At 43.2% G+C, this 13,560-nt stretch overlaps 1 protein-coding gene across 1 annotated transcript in view; it reads right to left on the reverse strand.

Annotated features, from left to right (window-relative positions):
* MED13 (mediator complex subunit 13) overlaps positions 1–13,125 on the reverse strand; it is a 52,014-nt gene extending 38,889 nt beyond the window's left edge. The window contains exons 1-3 of the mRNA XM_009078699.1: positions 13,060–13,125; positions 10,958–11,192; positions 1,662–1,830 (exon numbers count right to left, since the gene is read on the reverse strand). Of these exons, the coding sequence (XP_009076947.1) occupies positions 1,662–1,830; positions 10,958–11,192; positions 13,060–13,125 (470 nt within the window). The remainder of the gene's footprint in view (positions 1–1,661; positions 1,831–10,957; positions 11,193–13,059) is intronic.
* Positions 13,126–13,560: the final 435 nt, after the last annotated feature.

Here is a 13,560-nt window from a genome sequence, read left to right on the forward strand (position 1 = left end):
GCCATGCAATAACTAATGCTAGTTTCAAATGGCAATTTGGTCAACCAGCTCCTCAAAGGAACAAAGCCCAAACTACACAAAGGCAATATTGGCCTAAAGAGGTAAAAGTAAACAAACTCTTTACTATTGATTTATAGCAACAACACACAGAAAAAAAATGGATGGACAAAGACACCCCAGAGAGGAAACATTTATCCTGACCAGGGTGGAGAAAGAGATGCCTAGAACTAAAGGACAAGTTTATCCATAAATTAAAAGCAGCAGTTTACAACTACTAACAGAAACACATACAAACATGTGCTTCTGCTTCTTTTTGCTCCAAAACAGCTTCTAGATTTCTTTCAAGTTTCAATTTGTTGCAGAAGATGTCAACAATGGCCAACTCACACCCAAAAAGCAAATCCACTGGTCTCAACATTTCCTGCATGCAAGATTTAACACATACATAGACACACACACACAAAAAGCCACACAAAACCCCATCATCTAAGCTTTAAATTACTTTGGATTTTAAAAGCTGATTTGGGAGCAGCGATTAAACTTGTTCCAGCTAACCTAGTTTTTATTCATTTCATTATTTATTGCTAGGCAACATAGACCGTGTCAAACCACGTTAGAACCATGAGAAGAAGTCCTTCCAATTGAGATCAAAGATTCTCTCCTCCCCCTCAGTGTGGAGGCCACACGTATTCTCTGAACACCAGTGTTCCCAACCTTCTTTCTGACCACCAGCTGACACTTCCAACTCTCTTCCCAACATCTCCCACAAGATGGGATTCATCCAAACCTCATGTGGCACCTGCAAAGAGCTCTCTGGGGTGAGTCTGAGTCTTTACAGGAATTAGTCCCAGGGGATACACTGCCAAGTCCAGGCCAGGTATCTCTTCTTCCTTTCTATAAGACTCTACTTTTTCTCAACATCCTTATTGTGAATGGTCTGTACATGGAATCATAGAATGATCAAGGTTGGAGGAGACCTCTAACTTCATCAAGTCCAACTACTAACCTGCAATTGCTGTAACCCCTAAACCATAACCCCCAGCACCAGAGCCAGGTGCCTCTTAAACACCTCCAGGGACGGTGACTCCACCACGTCCCTGAGCAATCATCATAGAATCAACTTGGTTGGAAGAGATCTCAAAGATCACCAAGTCCAATTCTACCATGGTTACTAAACCATGGCACTAAGTGCCACATCCAGTCTCAGCTTGAAAACCTCCAGGGATGGTGAATCCATCACCTCCCTGAGCAATAATCATAGAATCATAGAATCAACCAGGTTGGAAAAGACCTCCAAGATCATTGAGTCCAGCCTTACTGTAGTTACTAGTCCATGGCACTAAGTGCCACATCCAGTCTCAGCTTGAAAACCTCCAGGGACGGTGAATCCACCACCTCCCTGGGCAAATGAATCCAGTACCTGAACACCCTAACAGTGAAAAACCTTTCCCTAACATCTAATAATGCCTGCAACATTTAGTATTATTCCCTTCCTCCACAAGAAACTTTTGAAGAACTCCAAAAAGGCAAAACTACGAGAAAGAACAGAGACCAAAGCTCCCAAATAAATCACAGAATGCTCTTAATTAACCCTTTCTTCTAGCAGAAAGCTTGAATAAACCACACAGAGCTCTTTCCTAAAGCTTTCCTAAACACCCTACCTTTTGTTGATGGGTTTCTCATCCTTCTCGTAAGGCTTCACGAACCACTTCCCGATGCGCACGAAGTTGCGGTTCATCAGACACCTCTCCAGCAGGTTGTGAACAGCTTTGAAGAGCAGAGTGCGACATTCGTAGGAAAGTCCATTCTCCCAAACACCATCTTCCTCCTCTGTAAGGCAAAGGGAGACAAAAAAAAAAAAAATAAAATCAGCACTGGATTCTATTACTTTATGCACATAGCACAATAATCCCGTTCTCCCCCACAAGCTTTCAAGACATTCACAGCAGAACACGCAACCAAAAAAAGCTTGTAACGTTGGGATAACTCTACTTTGTAACAGTATCTAAAGTAATCAGCTATAAAAATATCTCATCCCCCACGAGACAAAAAGATACAAGTTATTTGTACACTAAAGGAATCAACCAGCACATTACACATCTCAGCCTGCTCATCTGTCTGCAAGGTGATTCCTTTTGGGGAGCCTCCATTACTTTTCCTACAGAGTTAATTGACAATTAAGCCTCAAAATAAATTTCCCAAAGCCAAACTTTTAATATATCCTGGTGTCTTTGAGAAGCATTGACTGAGCAAAGCCAGGCACAAATATCATCAATCAACTGACCCTCAGTGCTCAACAATTTGCTAGAGGAGAGGAAAAGACATATACAGAATCAGGAAAATGGTCAGAACAACCTGATTCTCCTCGGAAGACTCAAAACTGCAATTTTTCTTCATAATTCAACATTTAAAAAAACATATTTGAGCAGGAGAGTTCTGCTTTCTGCTGTACACATAGAACAGAAGAGGAAACAGCAATCAGCCAGGCAAAGCCCAGGTCCTACTGATGGAGTTCTGATGGCAAACACTGCCATTTTATGTGCCCCACAAATCAAACACAGCCACAGAATCCAACTCCCACACACCAAGATGATTTGCCAAATTGAAAAGCATGATTTAGGATGAGAAACTGCAATCTCTTGCACCACGCTGGCTCCTAATCCAGGCCTGAACACATTTTACAGGCCCTACAAGTCCTAGAAGCATCAGGACACCTGAAAGTTCCTGTGCATCTCTCAGTATTTATGTGACATCATTGATTCCCAGCCACACTAATAAGGAGGATGACAGAATAAAACTTGAGAATCTGTCCTTAAATTACTGGCAATCAAGTCTTATCCTTATGGCTGTAATTCCTTGTATCTCATGTTTTACACATATCCCTTAGGATCTGCTATGGGTCTCCTTGGACTAACCTAACATAGTTATTCTTCAAATTCCACTGCTTTTATACTCCAGGTAGCAGCAGAGACAAGAGGTTTGTTTGACATACATAAGGAGACATATTTTTACTTCAGTCTCTGGATAGTCAAGGAATAATTTAGGTTGAAAGGGACCCGTGGAGGTCATTGCTTCAACCCCCAAGCAGAGTGAGAACAAGTTGCTCAGTTCTCATATCCACTGCCCCTCAGGCCTTCCCTGCACACCTCCAGCAACTGAGGCTTGAGTTCAGGTTTGGCTCAGTGCAACAGGTCTTACAGTAATGACCTGTCTGCTCACCTCTCCTTCACAGAGGATTTTGGTTCCAACAGCTTTCCACTGCTTTGCTCCATGGTCAGAAAACCTCAGCACCACAGCCAAGTTCTTGCATTTTAAATCCCCCTTGGAATTAAGCCACTACACCTTTATCTGCAAGCCACTTACAAGCTTAAAAGGTTGCAATATTATTACCTAAAGTCTCAATATCCTGAAATTAGAGGGACTCTAGAAAACCAGACACCTAAGAGTTTTATTTAGGAAAAAACCTTACAGATGATTACCATCAATAATATTGCAGGCAGCAAAGACAGAGAAAGGAATTTCAGGATGCTATTGCAACCAGAAGGGCTATGTTTGTATATTGTTGAATTCCACACAAGTGAAAGTTCATTTCCACTCCAAACCAGTATTGTGAGTGCAAGAAAATGACTCCCAGTAGCCTTTTCTGAGGCACAGACTGAGAGCAAACAGAGCTGCCCCATAATTCATCACAGAGGAGGTGTGCAGCACTGCAGATGAATCATTCCATGAAATAACCTTCTGGTAAACACAGGGGAAAACAAGAGCTGCATTTCCTACAGCAGAAAGTTCCCCATCACCACCCTACTCCAGTGTTGGGAGTTCAACAAAAACCTGCTTTTAAAGCCACAAAGCTACAAGCTAACCCAGTAACTCACTAAAGAAACATCCTACAAGACACTTGCGACAAAAAGCAACACAAGTCCAAAGTCAAAGGGCATAAAATGTTGGTGCCAAGAGGTCCTTCCTTCCCCAGCCCAGGGCTGTGCTGAGTGCCCTCGGCCAGGGCAGCACAGGCTGTGCCACCCGTGCCAAACAAGCAGCTCCACAGAGCAAACATTAACTACAGAGCTTAATGATATTGGACTTTAACTGCACAATAAACTCCACACCATTTCAAAGGTTAAAGAGTTGGTTTGGATAGAGCTCTGGTCGTTTCAGAGAATCATTCCAAACACATCCCCTGCACTGAGGACCAGAAAAAGCTATTTCCAGCTTTATGCCTAATTTTGTTTTGACATATCAGTGTATCAATGCAATGAAAGCTGCTGAAATTGCAAAGGCACTGAAGTAATTCAGGCCTTGTGCTTTGCTGTGGACACAAAGGAGAGGTTTCTGTTTTCTGAAGACACCACAAAGTGCAGGTGTTTCACTCACCATTATCAGCTGTGCTGACAACCAACTCACAAACAAGTTTCCATGCATGAAACATAATTCTTAAAAGCTCTGCTACCTGTCTTGGCTTATTGCTGAAACAGAGAGCTCTTAGGTGAGCGCATGGCGTGGAGAAAGTTGAAGCACTAGGTGAAATTGTAATTAAAACTCTAGTATTGACAATGTGCTGTAATTCTGCTGATCAGGAAGAACTTCTGGTACCCAACCTAAGACCACCTGTTCCAGCTCAAGTGCACCTTGGTACAGAAAGAGAAGGTAAAATAAGCTGACAGTTAAAGATCTCCTCATTTAGGAACATTATTCAAATTCATGCAAAAAAGATAGCAGTAAGTGTTCTCTGTCTTTCTGAAGTCTCTTTAGTCATTCCCCCTCCCCCATTGTTAGTGGTGGATGGAAGGAGAGGAACATGACATCTGCTCACATCTGCCAACTCCTTCATTCAAACTGTTGTTTTACACCATGAAAAAAACCCTCCCCTTTGATGGGAACTGTACACAGTAAACCATTCACTAAAAGAGAGGAAGAGGCACTTTTGTCTTCTAATCTTTCTAAAACAGCAACTTCAGATTGTCGATATCAGATGGAACCAGAATAAGTCACTGACTCGTTTTAAGAAGGTGCAAAGCCACAATTTCCCTTTGGACAAGTGTGATCCACAGAAATGCTCTGGCAACCTGCAGGTAACAAGTATTTTATTTTGGATTAGTTCTCTCAGGTGTCCAAACCACTCAACTCCTCCGTGACATACCTTTATGTCAATCCCAATTTATACACATATCCCACCATAAAGAACTGAGTTCCCTCTCTCTTTACACTCCCTATCAGGCAGAGAGTTTTCCTTAAATGAAGCTAAAAATGATCAGGAAATAAAGAATTAATGGCCAAGAAAGAGCAATTTTCATACTACACAAACTTTTTCAGTCAACAACTTCTTGATACAACCAACAGCCAACTTGACTGAAAGAGCTGGAGAATATTTGCCTTCAGTACTTGTGTTCTACTTCAGACTCTTCCTACAGCTCACCTGGAACAGCCAAGTTCATTCTCACTGATTCTGCCCTCCTGTCTGTTGGAGAAGCACAATGCAAGGCAGGAGCTTGGAGCATCCTCAGAATACAGAAGCTTTGCAATTTGTAGTGAATTGTGACAAAGCAGCATCTTGAAACCTTTTAATTTAACTCAAGTCAGATTATTAAACCCTATCTGCTACTCAGATTTATGAACAAAATACTCAGATTTATTAGCTGCTCCAATTTACTAATCAAAGATACCTAAGAAATAATATCTATATAATGACAAATCTGTATTGCAAAAGATACATACAGTCTTGAAAATGCCATTTTTAACTTCTTAGAACACGGATTTTCCCCTTCTTTCCAGCACTCAGCAGCCACATCAGCAAGGATCACTTCTGGAATAGGCTAAATGTTTACCACACCATGAAAAAGATCTTCCCAATGCTCACTGAACCTCCAAAACAAACTGTGCAAAGAAACAAACCCCAGTCAAGTCTCTGCTTTGGGCTACAATTCTCCCCCAGTTACTTCCATTAGACAGAGGAAAAACCCATTCTTCAGTGTCAGGACTGAGATGTGTCTTTGGGAAGTGTTACTTACCTCCCAAGGTTTCCTCTCTGCAGTCCTAGAAACACACTGATGCACACCTGATGTGTATCAAACTTCCTATCTCAGCCTCAGGTTACAAGGGAAGGAAATAAGCAAAGCTGTGTGAAATTGCTGCAGTGTACAACACTGGAATAATGTGACACTTCAAGTAAAAGTTTTCTATATAAAAAAACAGATCTTTTTCATTCAAATACTTGCAATTCAATTGCTCAAAGCAAGAATTGCCCAGTTAAGCTCTTGAAAAATTATTTTGAGGGCCTATATTCATTACAAAGGGAGAAATGACAGATTTTGCAAGGAAAAAGAAAATCGATACAATATAAAACACCAATTTAAAAATTCAAATAAGACAACTTCAGTTTGTTTCTAGTAGTGTTGTATTTACCTACAGTCACCGAAAAATCTAAACACAAGACTGTGTATCCAAACTAGCTGGAAAATTTCATCACCTGGGAAGGAAGTCACTGTGCAAAACACCACACTGAAAATACCCAGCACTGTTACAAGTTAGGTTTGTGGTGCTCGTCCTTCAGCATCACACACTCAGAGGTTTTATGCTCCCCACCCAGCAGAGTATTTTCCTACATACTGAAAATGTAACAGGATGACCTTTATGCAACGTGCAGCTATGTCTGTTTCTAAGGCTAACAAGAGAATTCTCTCCTCGCCTGTTTGTTGGCTCTAAGTTGGGCTGCAGGGCCACAAGAAAAGCTGAAAAGCTTTTTTTACAAATCTTTCATTGTTCTTATTTACACAGGTAGATTATGCATGTGACACCACACATACAACCAACAATCAGGACACCAAATCCTCATTTACTGCGACCAAGTATTGTCAAGGGGGATAAAAAAAAGCAGGAGAAAAGCGAAATCTTTGTCCCCTTTGAGCTGGTGCTCACACCAAGTCACACACAAGTTGTATCGAAGTGCTTCAGGAATTTTTGCATAATGCTTATCAGCAGTTTGGCTGAAGTGGTACATCTCTAACATGGAGGGCTGAGGAAATGCTGAAGCATCAATGCAGCAGGAACACTGGGAATGCCTCTCATGCCACACACAGAACATCCAGATCCTTCACACACGAGGGGCTGGAGGAGCTCCCTGTGCTCACATCAGGTGCCCAAGTTTCTTAAAAGCATCCTTTCTGTTATTCTTTTCGTAGGAGCTCAATGCTCTTAGGGAGCAATTGTTATTTTAAATAAAGCACCACTAGCTGAGCTCCTTTCCAAGCTCCCTCTGCCAACTACTTGCAACTGGCACAGGGCTCGTGCAGCCCCTCGGAATGATAACTGGCACATCCTCTGCTTCCCATTGTACTGGAGTAATGAGACACTCAGTGCTGACATCAGCACAATCCAACCAACTCACACGTGTTTTTGGAGACAAGGATTTGCTCTCTAACGCACACAGACCAAGAACTACACAACATGAGTCTTCACTGCCACGAGTGGTGCTGGTTTTAACACACAGTGTCCACAGAGAAGCACCAGGATTGCTCCAAGCTCTCCCACAAGCTTGGGAAGCAGCTAGGACCAGCATTATTTGTCTACATTTAACCCTCACAGAAGCATGAGGGAAAAAAAAAAAAAACCTGTTCAGCAAACAAAAACTGATTAACTTGATCTATGACAACAGGCACAAGGCAAAGTCTTTTTAATTTTTCAAGTAAATTAACCAAATTTAATAGACACCAGAATGGAAAAGATGCATCTCTCAGCTCACCATTTCAAAGATGCAATCTGAAGGTCAAAGCCATATAGCAGCATTCCCCTATCCAAGCATTAATCAAATTGGAACCATTTCCTTGGGACTATGTCTTGTGCATAATTCATATCTGACTGTTCCCAGGTTTGAAATCATCTGCTGCCAATTTAAAAAACCAAAATCCAAGTGTATAAGTAGCCACTTGAAGACAAGGAAGAACCTATCTGATAAAATAACTGATGAGAGCAGTGAGGGACTGTTGCCTGCTGAAATTGGAAGAGATGTCCTACTTTAAGGTTTGAGTTGCAGGAATTACTATAATCAAGCCTCACTGTCACAACAAAAACATAACCTTTGAGGTTGTTAGAGGATAAAATAACATCTCACTAACTTCTGTCTGCCTCTAGCTATGTTGGGGGAGAAACAAGACTTCTGGGGGTTTGGCAATACATACAGTAAGTGGCTTCCTAGGGAAGGAAAAAAAATAAATGATTGAGGCAAGTCAATATTCCTGATCAATGAGCATCTCTGAACAAGTCTCCTTTTGACATGCCCTCAGGCAACAACAATCCCTGACCATCAACAAGACAGTTAGCCAAGGCTTGGAAGGAGAGCCAGTAGCAGCTCTCAAATGTGTCTCCAGGGCAAAGAATGAACTTCTAGAATGTACAGCTGAAGAGAGAGAGAGAGCATTTATTTTTCTTCATCTGATATGCATAGATGTACACCCACAAAAATGTACATTCCCTTTGGAAGGGACCCTGGGAAGGGGAGAAAAGGATTCTTGGAGGCTGCAATAGTGCAAACCCCTGAGAGCTGATAACCACCATGTGTCCACTGTTCACCACAACTACAACCCACCAAGAAGAGCCAGAAAGTGTCAAAATACCAAGTTCTCCTTAACTGGCAGTTTCATACCAAAGGAAGACAGAGTTAAGAGTTATTGGCACTGCTCTGGCAGATTTGTCACTAGTGGCACTTCCCCTCCATAGGCACTAAAGACACACTGCTCCTCCTCTCCTCATCCCTCAGGTCAATTCTTCACCCATCCAGCAGCAAAGTTCTAAAGGCAGCACCTCAACCTTCAGCAGCAAACAATTTCCAATCAATTCTGCAGGTAACAAGCCTCTGCTAAGAAGCCATTTATCATTCCTGTTGAAAATGGAACAAGCAATCATTGGGAGAACAAGGCAGTGTGAATTACCAGCAGAAATTGTCCACCGATGAAAAAATCCATTAGGCTCCGACAAAGGTCAGATAACATTGTTTGGGTTCAGCCATAATTCTCTCTTTTATGAGATTCACAGTAAGATTTTGTGGAACAGGAAAAGTGCAGGTGTGAGCACCCCTCAGCCATCTGCTCCACAACTCAGCTGAGGATCTGCAGCAACTTCTGCCCGGAAGAGCCAAGCAAACTACCACACACCAACAGGTAATAATGACTCTTTTGAATTAACAGAAGACAAAAACACACCTGCAAAACCCAAGATGTCAGCTACACCTACACAGACACAGGCAAGAGTCTCCTGAGTGACTGTGGAACAGCTCTGCTGAAGCTCAGACATCCACAGGTGACCTGAGCAAAGAAAATACCCAAAGACAAGGCTGGGAGACTCTAATCCTCTACTATCTCTGCCTTATACCCTAAGAGAGGTTAAGAGTTGGTAAGTAGCTGGGATGATACCTGCTTATCTACCTGTGCAAAAGGGTAATTCTGGGCAAGCATAAATACACACTGACTGAAAACTTCAGCTACAAACCACTGCTGTCCTCCAAAGGTCTCTCTGTGCTCAATCCCTAGTAGACAGGGCTAAGAGAATGCAAAGAAAGTGGCTCAAACAAATAATTTTAGTGCAGAAATGCATTTTCCAAATGGCTTCATTTTCACTCAATCTCCCCCTCAGAAAAATATTTGTCTCAGTTTAATCCCAACAGCACACAAAATTCACACAGATACTTTCACACAAGTGTTGGTCTTGGCTCAGAGCAGGTCCAAGCCAAAACCAGCATTTAAGTCTAAGTTCCATCTCAGTAACACAAAGGATATTCCCTGCAGGTCAAAACTGAGGTTATTTATAGGGCAAAATAAGGAAGCCTTAAATGCCCTAAAATATCAAACAAACTACAGTGTAAGTGCCATTTAAGATGCAAAGTTCTTAGTTCCAGGACAGACAGGAATACAAGCAACATCCCAATCTTTGAAGTCAATTATTCAAAGAAATAAACATCATTTTAGTGCGTCAATTGGGGGTTTTTTTGTATGAAAATTCCACACATTATTGAACTGTTCCAAGTCAACTTCCTCAGTGGCACTTCAAACTCCTGTTTGTTCTCCAGCTTATCCACACACCCAGACAGCATCAACAATTTCTGGTTACCAGGTCACCAAACCTTGGGCTCATTTTACACTTCAGTAATTTGAATACTGTACATTATTTGAAAGGAAATTGGAATGATGTGTTTGGTTTTGGTTTCTTCCCTGGAATTATCACAGTTTCACCTTTAGACTCACACCATTTAAATATCTACCTTAGTCACCTTGCTGATAAGCAGCTGCAAAGCATCTACGTGGGGAATTGAGCTCAACAAGTAAACACTGCCAAAACAAGGTGCCAAATTTGAAGTACAGAGTTATTGAGAAATACAAATATTGTCAGGCTTTCAAAAAGGTTGGGGTTGAAAGCAGGTTCAGAGCACTGGGAAAGGGGAGAGAGAAATCAAAAACACAGAGTTGAGAGATTCTTCCTCGAAAACAGCCAACCAGGGGCTCTTTCTGAGGGCTCCTCACTGATGGTTTGACTTCCAACCAAAACAAGAGTGGCCCAGATCTCTACAATCCTTATCAGATATAATAAAATGGGCTTTGCTGTTTGAATTTGACAATTCTAATTGCCCAACAAAAGGGATCTTATCAAAACATGTTTAAGGCATCACTTCTGAATCACAGGCACAGCTTTCAGCACAGCTTTGTGGGGAAGAAGCTGCCAAAATTCACGTTCAAAGACACAAGTGAGGAGCAGAAACTTGTTTCTTGAAAATCCAGCAGGCCAAGGAGACCTAAACACAGTGATTGGTCACTGCACGGCCATAATAATTTAGTGAGGGTTGCAGCAATAATTTTCACTCCTCTACAGACAACATTCTACCTGGGACAGATGGAATGAGAGGCAGCAGAAGACAGCCCTGAGCTCCAGCATCTTACCCCTGCCCCAAGGAAGGTAAAGAACATCCTCCTACCTGCGAGGTCATGATGAATAAGGTCAGCAAAGTTGGGGTCATCCCCCCACCAGAAGATCCAGAGCTCCCTGCGCCCAGGCCGCTGGTCTCGGCGCCACACGCTGAGCACATCTGCCTTGAGACAGCGACTGAAGCTGCTCAGGATCGGATCCTCCTCCGTCACCGGGAAGAGAATTGGGGCAGATGTTGGGCCCTGCCATACGTAACGCTTCCATTTAATCCCAGTCAGATCAGCCTGAGGGGAGGAAGAGAACAACCATCAGACAGGGAGTGGGGCAGGTACCCCCGACACAGACACAGGAAGGGGTGGGTGGAAGAAGAAAGGATTCATCCCACAATATTTAACAGAAACCATGTTTGGGAGCTCTGTGCACCTCAAAAGAACATCTAAAACAATCAGGCACTCTGCTTTAAAAACCCCTTAAACACTGCAGCAAAGCGAGAGCTGTTCGTTTGCACTGCAGCTTTAAGATTACAGAGAGAAAAGTCAGATTTGCTTTGAAGTAAAAGAGTGAAAGATGAGTGAATAATGTAATTATTCACAGGCTGCAACTGTCCAATCACCCAAACACTTCCCTTAGCAAGGAACATCTTTCTTTTGGCTTATTTCTGCACACACAACCTTTGCAAACCAAGCTTACCCTGCGGAAACAGGTAATCTCTAGCCCAAGCACACATTCTCCCAGCCATCCACTGCTTTGGAAAAATCTCCCAAGTTTCTCCATTGTAAAAAATTCTCTGCATCTCCCCCAGGAAACCTCTCAACTTCACTGATTTTACCAAGAGCTATCCCACTTTTCTTTCTTACACCACATTACAGCAACTTAAATCCTGGTTTTATCACTAAATTATACGTTAGACCTCCATCCACATTGATTATGATCCACTAAATCCCCTTCTAGGCAAAAAACTAATTTGAGTTAAAGAGAAAGAGTTACAGTGTGTAATGGCAAACAGACAATTCCTGCATTATCCACACTGCAACACCAAGTTTTAGCACGAACTTTTGCCACTTGAGGACAGTCACCTTAAGGCAGGTAGAGGAGGCATTGGGTTCTCCTGGAGAAGGGAGAACAAGGCAGGTTGGTATTTGCTAAGAAGTCACTGGTGGGGTTTTTTTTGTCTCCCCAATATGCCAAGACACAAAAGATCCCTGCAGCATTTAAACCTAACATGGCAGCCTCCAGCAGCAGGAGAGAAACAATTTGGACCAAAGGTTCTCAGTCTGCAACAGTTGATACTTCGGAAACAGTTTGAGATTCAAAAATACATTGTTAATGTGGAGCCGCAGGCTGCACACACAGCCAGGCTGAACACATCCATCCAAAAACATCAGCACCACAGCTTGGCACAGGATTTGACTTACAACAACCTCTAGAATCAGAAATATCAGGCAGTCAGCTAAGATTAGCTAATTTGCATGAAAAAGCTCATTGAACAGCTCAGCACAGCCAACACCACAGTCCAGTTATATCCAATTTACTTCCTGAGCTACCAGAACTCAACAAATTTGAAGGATTTGATACTTGGGTAAAAAAAAATAATTAAAAAAAAGGCTACAAAATGGTGCACATCAAAACACAAACCAGCAGTGCTTCCCAGGGAGGCATCACCAAAGGGAGACCTCCAGGATAAAAACAAGCAGGGAAAAAGGATGTGTTTCAAAGCAAAGAAGGAGGGTTTGGCTTGGGATTTGCCTGGGATGTCAGGAGTGGGGAGAGAAAGGAGAAAGTTCCCCGAGCTGTGGGGCTGGAAGGAGAAGGGGCAGCAGATCTCCTGTGAGAGCGAAGGGAGAAAGGGGGGGGCGAAAAGTTGGAGGCATGGCAAGGGAAGGAAAAGGCGAGTTGGAGGGGAGGATACAACCCAGGAAGAAAGCGGAGGGAGGGGCGAGGCGAGACAGACAGCGATGGAGGGGGAACCAGAGGGGCATGGGAGAGTTGGCTGGCTCCAGGCAGGGCCTGCTCAGAGGACTCATCCAACAGAAGCTCTGCTAAAAATGGCTGCTTTGCTTCCACTACCCCTTCCTCCCCGCCCCTCCTCTCCCTCTCCCTCTCCCTCCGTGTCTGCCGGGCGTGTGTGTGTGTGTGCCGGTGGACACTTACCAGGCAGAAGAGGTTGGAATGGCAATCCTCCAGGCTGGCCCCGTTCGGCACGAAGCAGGAACTCATCCTCACAGCCACAACCCACACGCCATTATCCCACAGCCTCCGACAAGAAAGAAAGAGACAGACAGAGAGCGAGAGAGGGAGAGAGAGAGAGAGAGAGAGAGGGAGAGAGAGAGAGAGAGAGAGAGAGAGGGAGAGAGACAGACAGCGAGAGGGAAAGGGGGAGGGGGGCTCAGCACACGCACAAATAATAATACAATTAAATAAGGGATTTACATACACACACGCACGAGAAATAGTGGCAGGGGGGATAACCCTGCGAGAGGTATCGAGCAGAGGGGGGGAAAAAAATAAAATATGGAAAAAAAAAAATAAGGGGAAAAAAATTAAGAGAAACTCAGAACGTTTTCTCGTCTTCTGGATCTCCAACGGGGGGTAAAGGGGGGGGAAGCCACCGTGGAAGGGGAGAACAGAAAGAGGGAGGTGGTAAGTAATCCA

The sequence above is a fragment of the Acanthisitta chloris genome, unplaced genomic scaffold (genome assembly GCF_000695815.1).
Source record: "Acanthisitta chloris isolate BGI_N310 unplaced genomic scaffold, ASM69581v1 scaffold197, whole genome shotgun sequence".
Classification (NCBI taxonomy): Eukaryota; Metazoa; Chordata; class Aves; order Passeriformes; family Acanthisittidae; genus Acanthisitta; species Acanthisitta chloris.